Genomic DNA, 13,495 nt, shown 5'->3' on the forward strand with positions numbered 1-13,495 from the left:
TATATTGAATAGCGGAATAGAAAAAAGGATATAAAACGCTGTATCTCACACGTACAAATAAAGACTAGGCCCCGATTACAATTTTTTGTACCCTAAAGGGAGGATGAGGAAGAGGAGTAGGAGGAGTTCGGAACAGGAGGCAAACTGAAGCGCCCTGCAATCCTCGGCGGTGGAAGATGCGCTCCAAAAATTTGGAAGGTGTATCTCACACGTACCGATACAGACTATGCCGCAATTTAATTTTTTTTACCCCAAAAGGGTGTAGATTGAATAGCGGAATAGAAAATATGATATAAAAAGGTGTATCTCACACGTACAAACCCAGACTAGGCCCCGATTACAATTTTTTGTACCCTAAAGGCAGGATGAGGAGTAGGAGGAGTTCGGAACAGGAGGCAAACTGAAGCACCCTGCAATCCTCGGCGGTGGAAGATGCGCCCCTAAAATTTGGAAGGTGTATCTCACACGTACCGATACAGACTATGCCGCAATTTAATTTTTTTTACCCCAAAAGGATGTAAATTGAATAGCGGAATAGAAAATATGATATATAAAGGTGTATCTCACACGTACAAACCCAGACTAGGCCCCGATTACAATTTTTTGTACCCTAAAGGCAGGATGAGGAGTAGGAGGAGTTCGGAACAGGAGGCAAACTGAAGCACCCTGCAATCCTCGGCGGTGGAAGATGCGCCCCAAAAATTTGGAAGGTGTATCTCACACGTACCGATACAGACTATGCCGCAATTTAATTTTTTTTACCTCAAAAGGGTGTAGATTGAATAGAGGAATAGAAAATATGATATAAAAAGGTGTATCTCACACGTACAAACCCAGACTAGGCCCCGATTACAATTTTTTGTACCCTAAAGGCAGGATGAGGAGTAGGAGGAGTTCGGAACAGGAGGCAAACTGAAGCACCCTGCAATCATCGGCGGTGGAAGATGCGCCCCAAAAATTTGGAAGGTGTATCTCACACGTACCGATAAAGACTATGCCGCAATTTAATTTTTTTTTACCCCAAAAGGGTGTAGATTGAATAGCGGAATAGAAAATATGATATAAAAAGGTGTGTCTCACACATACAAACCCAGACTAGGCCCCGATTACAATTTATTGTACCCTAAAGGCAGGATGAGGAGTAGGAGGAGTTCGGAACAGGAGGCAAACTGAAGCACCCTGCAATCCTCGGCGGTGGAAAATGCGCCCCAAAAATTTGGAAGATGTATCTCACACGTACCGATACAGACTATGCCGCAATTTAATTTTTTTTACCCCAAAAGGGTGTAGATTGAATAGCGGAATAGAAAATATGATATAAAAAGATGTATCTCACACGTACAAACCCAGACTAGGCCCCGATTACAATTTTTTGTACCTTAAAGGCAGGATGAGGAGTAGGAGGAGTTCGGAACAGGTGATTTATTTTTCAATAGCACATGTGAACACAGCAGTGTCTTATGTTTTAGGTCACGGTCAGCTCAGCAGTAGGCTATGAAGGGAAAAAAAAAAATCCCCTTTAACTTTGTAATTTTTAAATAGCAGATTAGAACAGCAATCTGTAGTAAAATATAGCTGAACGCTGCACACAACAGACTGATAAAAATATATTTTTTTCTCCCTCCTCCTCCTCCTCAGTGGGCTCAAGTGAGGGCAAAAAGATCGTTCACTGCACCACCCCCCACACAGCAAAATCGATGTAGATCGCTAACGGACGATTGTTCTGTCCTGTGTCTCCTATGTGTCCCTGCCTAATCTCTCCAGCCTGTCCCTAAAATGCTCAAATATCTTTCCCTGCCTACACTCCGACCTGTCCCTGCATTGTTTTCGGGCACAATTTTTCCCTGTCTGTCCCTAATCAGCAGCAGCCAGCACGTACGATGTGTGCTCTCTCCCTACACTACAGCAGAATGACGCACCGCGCTGTGACTCTCGAGCTTATAAAGACATGGGTCACATGCTTCAGATGGCCAATCACAGCTACTAATACATTAGTAGGCATGGCTGGGATGGCTTAAGGCACACCAGTTAAACGCTTGTTGATTGGCTGTTGAAAGCCTGCCATTAAAAGCGCACCATTACATACAAAACAGGAAATAAAATTACCGAACACGGATTTTAAACCCGAACATACAGTAAAGTTTTCGGGTCCGTGTCCGGGTAGCAAAAATCCAATTATCCAGTACCGACCCTAACAATACAGTCCGTGTACGCTCAACACTAATCAGGATTAAAACATAATGTTAAAATGTAAAAATACAATTCATTATTTTGGCTTGATGCTTTCATATTTTACTTTATGTTTTAGCCCCGATAAAGAGGACAATATTTGAGCCCCAAAATGTGCTGGACTCAAACACTTTGGTGTGGTGCTCAGACTCATGTATCACTTCTACAGTCACAGGTTACTGTTACAATTCCTTGGTCTACAAGAGTAGCCTTCTTCTTACCTAGATGCCCATTGGGTTACCACCAGTACGTTTTTGTCATTAGTACTTAAGTATATCTATATGAGGCTCCAGTGCCATTAATATATCACTATAGGCAATAGAAACCTGTCAGACTGTCCAACCATTCCACTCTCAGTACAACAAGAAAATAATTTTGCACGATCTTTAATTTACTATGGCAGTTTTGCTAGTTTTGTATGGTTTCACCAATAGATTAAATACTCCTTTAAATATTACATTTACCTACTAAATATTTATTTTTAAATGTAGAATATATTCTCTTCTCAGATTCTACTCAGCATGATCCCCAGTTGATGGCCACTCAGTCTACGATAATATTGGCTAATGAAGGAGACTCTGTCACCATCACCTGCCCATATACCATCCAACAAGACCAAAACCTTCTGCGGAGTGGAGTTTTCTGTAGAGTGGGCAGCCCAAAAGGACCCTACGCCTATCACCCCTCTGATCTGATGGTTCATCCCAGTTTCAGTGGAAGAACCCAGCTGAGTGGATCTTCTGATCTCCAGATAAATGGGGTCCAAGATACAGATAACACCACCTATTACTGCTTGGTGATGCTGAAATTCTGCATTGGAACCCAGAAGACCAACTCAGTGCTGAAATACGGGAACGGAACGCAATTAAATATAAATGTAACAAATAAGATCTCTGCAGGTATAAACTACTTTATTTTTCTTTACATTTTTATTAATTGTGAAAGCATTTTTTCATGCATTACAGGGCTTAAAAAAGAATTCTACTTTCTAAAAAAAAAAGAATAAATGCACCCATAACCCACCCAGGACCTTAATTATGAAGAGCGTCTGCAATCGCTTGATTTATTCTCCCTGGAGAAGAGACGCCTGAGAGGGGACATGATAGCAATTTATAAATACCTCAATGGTGATCTCAGCATAGAAAAAAAGCTATTCAGTCGAAAGGATTGCATGAGGACTCGAGGGCATACAATGCACTTAGAGGTGAAGCATTTTAACCTCAGGCAACGCAGGGGGTTCTTTACTGTTAGGGCTACAGGATTGTGAAATTCTCTACCACAAGAGGTGGTTTCTGGGGGAAGTATGGCTACTTTCGAAATACTCTTGGACGTACGTCTCAAGGAACAGAACATTCAGAGGTACACAACTACACAGGTTGAACTGGATGGACTATTGTCTTTATTCAACCTCAACTACTATGTAACTGTCAGCAACAGGTGTGACCAGAAATGTGTGGACTGACACAGAGAATATTAGGCATGATTAAAGAGTAAAGAATATAATTTATATAAAAATAGTGAATAACACAAATGTAAACGCACCTCCAGAAAACTACAACTTTGTAAATCCAACCAGATAACCAAACAAAAGTGAGACACAGCGAACAACTGCTCAAACCAAATATATACAGAAAACAGGATAAATTAATAGTAATTGTAACAGAGCCGGGGTCATACACGGGAGATCAAGCAGAGGGAGCTGGGAACAAGACAGAACAGAGAGAGGGTTACAGGAGACAGAATAAGCAAGCAGGAAGGAAGGAATCAGGCTGCAGGGTCAGGATCAGAGTCCAGGATCAGGCTGCAGGGTCAGGATCAGAGTCCAGGATCAGGGACACAGGAACGCAGGTCAGGAGCACATGGAGACAACACCAAGGCAGTGAGGAGGAGCATGCCCAGGGTTTAAATACACTTCCTGCAGCCAGTATCAGGTGATGACTGATTGCATTAGAGGTCAGCTTCTGACTGCTGGGAGACACCCGCTGGTGGACACTGGAACTGCAGCCTATGGATCTGGGAGCTACAGTGCCACCAGCAGGTGAGCTCTTTCCTGACAGTAACTATGTAACTATATTACAAAAATGTGCTCTAATTATTTTTTTGCATTTGAAAAGCATTGCAACTGGTGGATCACTGGTGCAATGCTCTGCCTTCTGCAGACTCCTCAAGCTCCTCTGCCTCCTTCAGATTCCTCCAGCTTGGGCCTAAACTCTGTAGGCAAGACCCCCTTGTGTGGGATTTTTTAGGGCAACAATATCACCAAAGTGATTGAAAAGGTATACATTTTAGTTTACATATATGTATAAAAAGACAATACAAAGCATGTGTTCAATAAAATAACATAACATAACATAGCATAGCGGTTGATATGTATAATACTGTTGTCTAAGTGTAACCTCAGATCAACTGTGATGACACAGCCATGAATATGGGTTCATATCTCTGTCATCACAGTTGATCTGAGGTTACGCTTACACAACAGTATTATACATGTCAACTGCTATGTTATGTTATTTTATTGAACTCGTGCTTTGTATTGTCTTTTTATACATATATGTAAACTAAAATGTATACCTTTATAATGGCTTTGTTGCCCTAAAAAATCCCACACCAGGGGGTCTTGCCTACAGAGTTTAGACTTTAGGGATCTGGGCACTTTTGGGCAGTCACTTCCAGTTTGCAATGATTCCTGGGAGCTGAACGTCATCGCTCTCAGGAATCAATGCAACGGCACCGGCCCCTCTCCTCACTTCCGGTGCGACGCCGCATTCCCTGCCAAACAGCTTCTGGGCAAGCCCAGAAGCTGTGGAGGAATGCGGCGCCGCATCGGAAGTGACGAGAGGGGCCGGTGCAGGCGCATTCTGGGAGAAGAAGACGCGGAAGAGGACGCGGAAGAGGATCGCGCCGGCTTCAGCTGCCCACAACAGAGATGGCAAAGCTGTGGAAGAAATTTTATAAGTGAGTATTTCTTCTTGCAGGTAAGTACGAACCGGGACAGATCAGAGCCTAGCCATTGTGGAATGTACTAGCCCTGACTGTCCCCGGGGTATGTTCATTGAAAAAATGTTTCTGTGCCCGGAACTCCGCTTTAAGATTATTTCCTGTTCTGAACAAATATTATTTATTTTTTTATGGGCTGTAGTAAAATACTGCATTGTGGCCACCAGATGGAGCAGAGGAGCATACGGAATACATACAGTACATCTTTAGAGTGTAACTCCACTTTTGTTGAGAAAAAAACATTCCCCTCTGGGTGATCTCTGTACAGATTCCTACCTTTTGTTATTCTGAAGAAATCATTGTGTGCTCCTCTGTGGCCAGGCTACCCACTCAGAATAAGGGCCTGGTATAGATTTCATGGGGACCTCACACATTTTTTTTATTTTTATTTTTTTTTTGTTTTTTCTGTGAGGTACCCCCTAAAAATCCATACTAGACTCAAAACTTTGTGAAAGGGAAATCACACATTTTTGCTCCTTCCTGCTGTAGGATGTGCTTCAGCAACAGTGACATTAACAAAGAAAAAAAATATATACAGTTTAACCACTTAAGCCCCGTGGGATTTGGCTGCTCAAAGACCAGGGCCTATTTTGCGATTTAGCACTGCGTGAGTTTAACGGACAATTGCACGGTCGTGCAACGCTGTACCCAAATGAAATTGACGTGCTTTTTTTCCACAAACAGAGCTTTCTTTTGGTGCTATTTGATCACCTGTGCGATTTTTACTTTTTGAGCTATAAACAAAAAAAGAGCGTTTATTTTGAAAAAATAACAATATTTTTAACATTTTTTTATATGAAATTCCCCCCAAAAAAGATGTAAAAACCAATTTTTTTTTAAATTTTTGGCCAATTTGTTTTCTGCTACCCATGTTTGGTAAAAAAAATCACAATAAGCGTATTTTGATTGGTTTGCGCAAAAGTATTTGCGTTTACTAACTAAGGGAAAGATTTATGTCATTTTTGGTGGGTTTTTTTTAACGAGTAATGGCGGCGATCTGCGATTTTTTTTTGCGGTACTGCGACATTGCGGCGGACAGATCGGACCCTTGACTGACATTTTTGACACTTTTGGGGGTACCAGTGACATTACTACAGTAATCAGTGCTATACATATGCACTGTTACTGTAAAAATGACACTGGCAGGGAAGGGGTTAATTTTATTGGAGAGGGAGGGGTTAATGTATGCCTGGTGCTTACTGACGTGTGGGGGGGAGGTGACTGGGTGAGACAGGGACAGATTTGATGTCCAGCTATGCTGAACACTGCGATCTGTCACTCCCTGTCACTTAGGAGATCTGCCCGCTCTGTTTACACAGATCTCCAAACTTGATTCACCGACGATCGGGGCAGAGCAGCGGCGGTCGCCGCTGCTCCTCCCCTGGCCCGACTCCCGCTGTGAATGAAAACAGCGGGAGCGCGCCTCCGGCGGCGCGTGAGCGCCGCCTACAGGGGAGGAGTCTGGCGACGTAGCTCCTGTAGGTCTACGTCGTCAGACCTACAGGAGCCACTTTGCTGCAGTAGTACTTCGGTACTCAGCGGTAAAGTGGTTAAAGTGGTACTAAAGTCTAAACGGTCTAAATGTTTTTTTACGTTCATGAATTCACAGCATCTCTCCTACTCCCCAAACCTTAAACACTTACCTAGCTCCATGTCACCACTCAGGCACTATCTCTATCTCCATCACCGCTCCCCTCACTTCCTGCTTTCACAGGAGACACAAACTTCTGTGAGGAGGGAGCAAGGGTGTGGCTTACTAGCACTGTGTGTGTCTATGGATGCACACAGCAGGTCCTAGTGCTAGCTGGCTGCGGGTCTTTGCGGTGAGGGACAGGGGTGGCAAAAGATCTCTGGACCAGGGTCGGGGCAAGGGGTGGGCAGGAGGAGCAGTTTCCCTGGACGCAATGGTTTATTGCATAGATGGGGGGATGCCTTGACCCTAAACCTAAGGGAAGGGGGGAATCCTTGCCCTGAGCACTGGATGACCTTGTCCCGGCACTGCTCTGGACTACCCCTGGAGGCTTTTTATTTTTGTATACTTTTATATAACAGTTTTAATGCAGATCAACACATTTTTCTATTTTATACATCTATAAAGCCTATAAAGTCCATTATTTTTCCCTTGAATCTTCAAATACATTATCTCTAGGATTTGACTCAGATAAAACATAGGTGCTGGCTGGGCACCGAACTCACCTATATCAACCAGAGCTAGAGCTCTCCAGTTAGCAAAGCTTATGCTTCCTACTGATAGGAGAACTCCAGCTCCAGTTCAATAAGGAGTGTGTCTGACCTCTGCAGAAAGACCACTGCTTCTACACATAGAGTGAAGGAACTTTGCATACTTTTTCTTTTGATGCACCTAGAATGTATTTAGTTGATTTAACCCTCCTAGCGGTATTCCCGAGTGTGGCTTGGTGTTAACTTTCACTACCAAAAGCGGTAACCCCGAGTCACACTCGGGATTACCCCGCAATGTTACTTACCTTCCCTGCGATCCCCCACCGTCCTCCCCGGCGTCCTCAATGTCTCTCCCTGCTCTGTACATGGCCGATTTCTGGCACTTGCCTTCCGGTTCCTTCCCTGCGAGCGTTGCGACGCAGGGGGGTGGAACGGCAGCAAATTCAAAAGTGTAAATACACCAAATGAGATGATACAAAGCTGTGATCCTAACAGATTACACTGTATCACGCCATTTCACCACAGGATTGCACCTGATGACTTTTCCAGTGCCCTGCCTGTGCTTTTCCAGTTCTTTGTGCCTGGAAAATAGAGAACGACCATGGCGTCCAAAAAGCGTTCTTTTAGCGCAAAAGCCCTTTTAGATGAACTGGAAAACAGCGACAGCGAAACAGAGTTACTTGAAGAACTGAGTGATAGCGATTAGTGGAAAAATTCGTCATTAGATACGGAAAGTGACGACAGCAACGATTCTGATGTCTCTTTCTGGCACATCGCTTGTGGAATTTGGGAAGTATATCAAATGATTAGAACTACTGCTCAAGGTAGTGTTAACTCCATATATACTTTGATACATATCCCCATTTCCCTCGTGTTTATATCATTATTCTGATATATATCCAAACTTATATTTTCAGACACACAATTTAGTTCCTATGCTCCTGATGAATGGACAGAGGTCCACGAAACGCGTCGAGCCTACAATTACTCAGCCATCATGCACAAGTCTGTTATAATGAAAAATTATGTATCTACAAAGAATATATTCCCGTATTTTATCTGCTTCTTATGAATAATCAGTCTTGAAATGTTACCAATGTGTTTTTATTTATGCAAATCTCTTAGGGTCCGTGTACACGGGACGCTGGAAATGGCCGTTTAGGAGCAGTTGGGCGTTTTTTTCAGAAGCCCCTGAACCCATCTACATTTTATCTTATCTGTCCATGTACACAGGGTCGTTAACAGTCATTTGCAGGCAGTTGCGTTCAGGGACTTTTTTTAGAACGCAATTATTTGTGTTCGAACGTGTGTTTCCCGGCGTTTCAAGTGCACAAACGCGTCCGAACACGTCTGAACGCGTCCGAACGCGTCTGAACGCGATGACCCGCGTTTAGCGTTTGCGTTTTTCTATTTTAAAGGGGAATCATTTTTTTGACCTCTAGGAACGCTTCTAAACGCAAACGCCCGCAAACGCCGCTAAACGCTTGCTAAACGCGGGTACAAACGCGACCGAATGGACGTTTCAAATGTCCTAAAAATTCCAGCATTCAAAGGGACTTTTAACTACGTCCCGTGTACATGGAGCCTTAAACACATGACTTGTTATCGATATCAATATATGTTATATTTTAGGTTATGAATTTTGAATTTAATATGTGAACCATGTGTCAGCTCTCTGTAGGTCCCCATTTTCTGGGTCTTAGTAATTGATTTATGTATATTAAAAGATTGTGCACCTACAGAGACTTAGTTGTCACAATAAATCTGTTATTTATTAACAATGATTTTGTATAAATTATTACTGCATTTATTCTCGCCTAGATTAATTACCGTATATACTCGAGTATAAGCCGAGTTTTTCAGCACATTTTTTTGTGCTGAAAACGTCCCCCTCGGCTTATACTCGAGTCAAGGAAAAAAAAAATTCCCTGGCCGCTCCGACGGGCTTAAGCTTTAAAAATGGCGCCACCCGTCGCATACATGTCACCGCGCACGCGCCGCCGCTCGGGAGAGGCCGGGAATAGCCTAAATTGTACGAGCGGCGGCGGCGCGTGCGCAATGACGTGTCGGCGCCAGGCGGCGCCATTTTTAAAATGAAGGCGCCGCTGGAACAGGTAAGTGAAACAGCTTCACTACCTGCCATTATGCAGGGCTGCGGGCACACTACAAGGGATGCAGTGCTGCGGGCATGGTCCACCTGTACCATGCCCACAGCACTGCATCTCCTGTAGTATGCCCACAACCCCGGATCCTCTTGTACCATGCCAGTACCCTGCATTCTCCTGCACCATGCCAGTACCCTGCATTCTCCTGAACCATGCCAGTACCCTGCATTCTTCTGCACCATGCCAGTACCCTGCATTCTCCTGCACCATGTCAGTACCCTGCATTCTCCTGCACCATGCCAGTACCCTGCATTCTCCTGCACCATGCCAGTACCCTGCATTCTCCTGTACCATGCCAGTACCCTGCCTTCTCCTGTACCATGCCAGTACCCTGCATTCTCCTGCACCATGACAGTACCCTGCATTCTCCTGCACTATGCCAGTACCCTGCATTCTCCTGCACCATGCCAGTCACCCTGCATTCTCCTGTACCATGCCAGTACCCTGCATTCTCCTGCACCATGCCAGTCACCCTGCATTCTCCTGTACCATGCCAGTCACTCTGCATTCTCCTGTACCATGCCCACCGCCCTGCATTCTCACCCTAGGCTTATACTCGAGTCAATGATTTTTCCCATCTTTTTTGTGGTAAAAGTAGGGGCCTCGGCTTATACTCGGGTCGGCTTATACTCGAGTATATACGGTATATATATGACTTATCCTTTATTCATGCTACTTCATTGATTGTGAATGTCATATTTGGTGCCAGGTCATCATGGGTCCCCCATTCGGGATTTTATTCTGTCTCCATGACATCTAATACAATCATATATATACATATATCTAGCTGCACTCACTCAAAGTCCCACAATCCCCTCTGTTTTTGCCATATTTCATTAGGGATGGAGACAGCTAGATACTTTATCTATGTGGCAGATCTATCCCCCGTTGCTTGCCCTAGTACATTTTGGGTGGAAGACACCCGTTTTTCTAGGTCTGCCACATTTATCATACTCTTTTATATGTATATGAAATTTCCTCTCTTTTGTAAATAATATATAAAATTATCAATAAACCCTTCATTATTACTCTGTATATTACTTATGTTTATACATCCCCCCTCTTTTTATTTTTTGAGCATTTTTTATATCCCTTTCCAAGATTATCATACAGTCCGAGAGATATATATGGAAGGTCAGGTTCCTGTGTTCGGGTTCCCTGCTCCGGGGCTGCGATGGTATTTAGCTGCCGCTCCCTTTTCCTGTCTCTGTTTTTTACATCCAGGCTGGGGGCGCGGCTGTGCTACTACCATCGGCGCCATGCACAGTAGACAAGCGGTGTGGCGTCCCTCCGACGCCGATTCGCTATGGTTACTGCTATCCATCTGCATCGGAGGCGGTCCTCTCCGACCAGCATCCAGTCTTCTGACCGGATGTGGGTTGGTCTGTTCTCCGTCCACATATATCCGACGCCGACATGGCGTTGGCGTGGACTACATCCGTACTTGGGGAAATGCAGCTTGGTCACAACTTCAGCCTTTATCTCCTCAGTTCACATTGGTGAGTCCCTGCACATCTAATTCGTGGTAGTCTGGCTCTCTATATGCTACACTATCCCGTTTAGTTACTGCATGCCCTCCGTCTTTCTGTTTATGCACGATTTACCTGCTATCTGGGACGGATACAAGCTCCTTTGGGGTCCTCTTTCTCACCACGGCTCCGGTTTCATCTCTCTCCTGATTCTGATCTTTCATCTTGGAATCACCTCAAATATAACCCGTTATCACAATCAACCTTTTCACTCTTACCTGTCCCCTTAATTCACCAAATAATATCACTTGCTCATTACTATGTTTGACACCTCTTTTTGAGTTATTTCTCTGGTATTTCCATAGCGTTGGCACTCTCTCTGGTGGCTTACTGACTTTTATTGACCACATAGAGTTTTTTCCATATCTAGACACATTCTTTTCTCTCCCTTCCATTACTACCAGATATATCTCCATTTTATTAGAAGAATCAAAACTAAACCAAGTCTATTTTATTATATATTTTCAGAATTTACTGGTATTGAAGTGTTTACCATTTCATTCCTTGACGACTTCCCTGGTTTCCTATTGATTTCTTCATTCTCATATGGGGTTTTTACTTTTTCACTGCTCATCCCCACTTTATTGGATGTTACCCATGCCTCAGCCCCGGGTCAGGCGTATCTCGGCCCAGCCCTGCACTTCCTCTCTGGGATTGGACTTTTGTAGACATGACACTGCTCAAGGTAGTGTTAACTCCATATACACTTTGATACATATCCCCATTTCCCTCGTGTTTATATCATTATTCTGATATATATCCAAACTTATATTTTCAGACACACAATTTAGTTCCTATGCTCCTGATGAGTGGACGGAGGTCCACAAAACGCGTTGAGCCTACAATTACTCAGCCATCATGCACAAGTCTGTTATAATGAAAAATTATGTATCTACAAAGAATATATTCCCGTATTTAATCTGCTTCTTATGAATAATCAGTCTTGAAATGTTACCAATGTGTTTTTATTTATGCGAATCTCTTAAACACATGACTTGTTATCAATATCAATATATGTTATATTTTAGGTTATGAATTTTGAATTTAATATGTGAACCATGTGTCAGCTCTCTGTAGGTCCCCATTTTCTGGGTCTTAGTAATTGATTTATGTATATTAAAAGATTGTGCACCTACAGAGACTTAGTTGTCACAATAAATCTGTTATTTATTAACAATGATTTTGTATATATTATTACTGCATTTATTCTCGCCTAGATTAATTATATATATGACTTATCCTTTATTTATGCTACTTCATGGATTGTGAATGTCATATTTGGTGCCAGGTCATCATGGGTCCCCCATTCGGGATTTTATTCTGTCTCCATGACATCTAATACAATCATATATATACATATATCTAGCTGCACTCACTCAAAGTCCCACAATCCCCTCTGTTTTTGCCATATATCAAATGATTCTTCAGAATTTCCAACGCAGCGATGTGCCAGAAAGAGACATCAGAATCATCGCTGTCCTCACTTTCCGTACCTAATGAGGAATTTTCCCACGAATCGCTATCACTCAGTTTTTTAAATAACTCAGTTTCACTGATGCTGTTTTCCAGTTCGTCTAAAAGCGCTTTTGAGCAAAAGAACGCTTTTTGGACGCCATGGTCGATTTTCCAGGCACAAAGAACTGGAAAAGCACAGGCAGGGCACTGGAAAAGTTACCAGGTGAAATCCTGTGGTGAAATGGAATGATACAGTGTAATCCGTTAGGATCACAGCTTTGTATCATGTCATTTGGTTTATTTACATTTTTAAAATTGCCGCCAGTTCCACCCCCCTGCGTCACAACGCTCGCAGGAAAGGGAACCGAAAGACAGGTGCCGGCATCTGCCGAGCACACAGCGGGAGGATGGCGGGAGGACAGTGGAAGGATGGCGGGGAGGACAGCGAGGGAGGATGCCGGGGGAGGATGGCAGGTGAGGACAGCGGGGGAGGACGGTGGGGGAGGACTGCTGGGGAGGACGGTGGGGGAGGATGGCGGGGGAGGACTGCGGGGGATCGCAGGGTAAGGTGAGTTTTAAAATATAAAATAACAGATTTCCATGCAAAACAATGTACCGCTTTTAGCAAAGAAATCTGTACATAATCAGACCGCCAGACGCCAGGAAGGTTAAACTAAAAGTTCAATTGGGCTTTATAGGAGTTACCTTTATAGCACAATTCTGGTGTCCCTGGCTAACCAAAAGCCAAATCTCCAAACATCCTTTCAGTATAATATTATCCGCATGTATGGTAACATTGTGATTTGTTTTCAAATGTTTACAGTATATAGTTTCATGAGATAAAAAATTGACATGATGTAAATGGGTAACCAAATAAGACTCCATTTTAAAAACAGTATTACATGGTGATTAAAGTTCAACTCCAACTATTTTTCT

The 13,495-nt window shown here is 43.3% G+C and overlaps 1 protein-coding gene across 1 annotated transcript in view; it reads left to right on the forward strand.

The window, feature by feature from the left end:
* The window catches only part of LOC309552861 (uncharacterized protein), a gene marked incomplete at its 3' end in the record, with an annotated part of 214,407 nt that overhangs the window by 90,929 nt on the left and 109,983 nt on the right, over positions 1 to 13,495 (forward strand). The window contains exon 5 of the mRNA XM_082253772.1: positions 2,739 to 3,128. Within this exon, the coding sequence (XP_082109898.1) occupies positions 2,739 to 3,128 (390 nt within the window). The remainder of the gene's footprint in view (positions 1 to 2,738; positions 3,129 to 13,495) is intronic.

Source organism: Pelophylax lessonae (assembly GCF_965119305.1).
Source record: "Pelophylax lessonae genome assembly, chromosome: 4".
Taxonomy (NCBI): domain Eukaryota; kingdom Metazoa; phylum Chordata; class Amphibia; order Anura; family Ranidae; genus Pelophylax; species Pelophylax lessonae.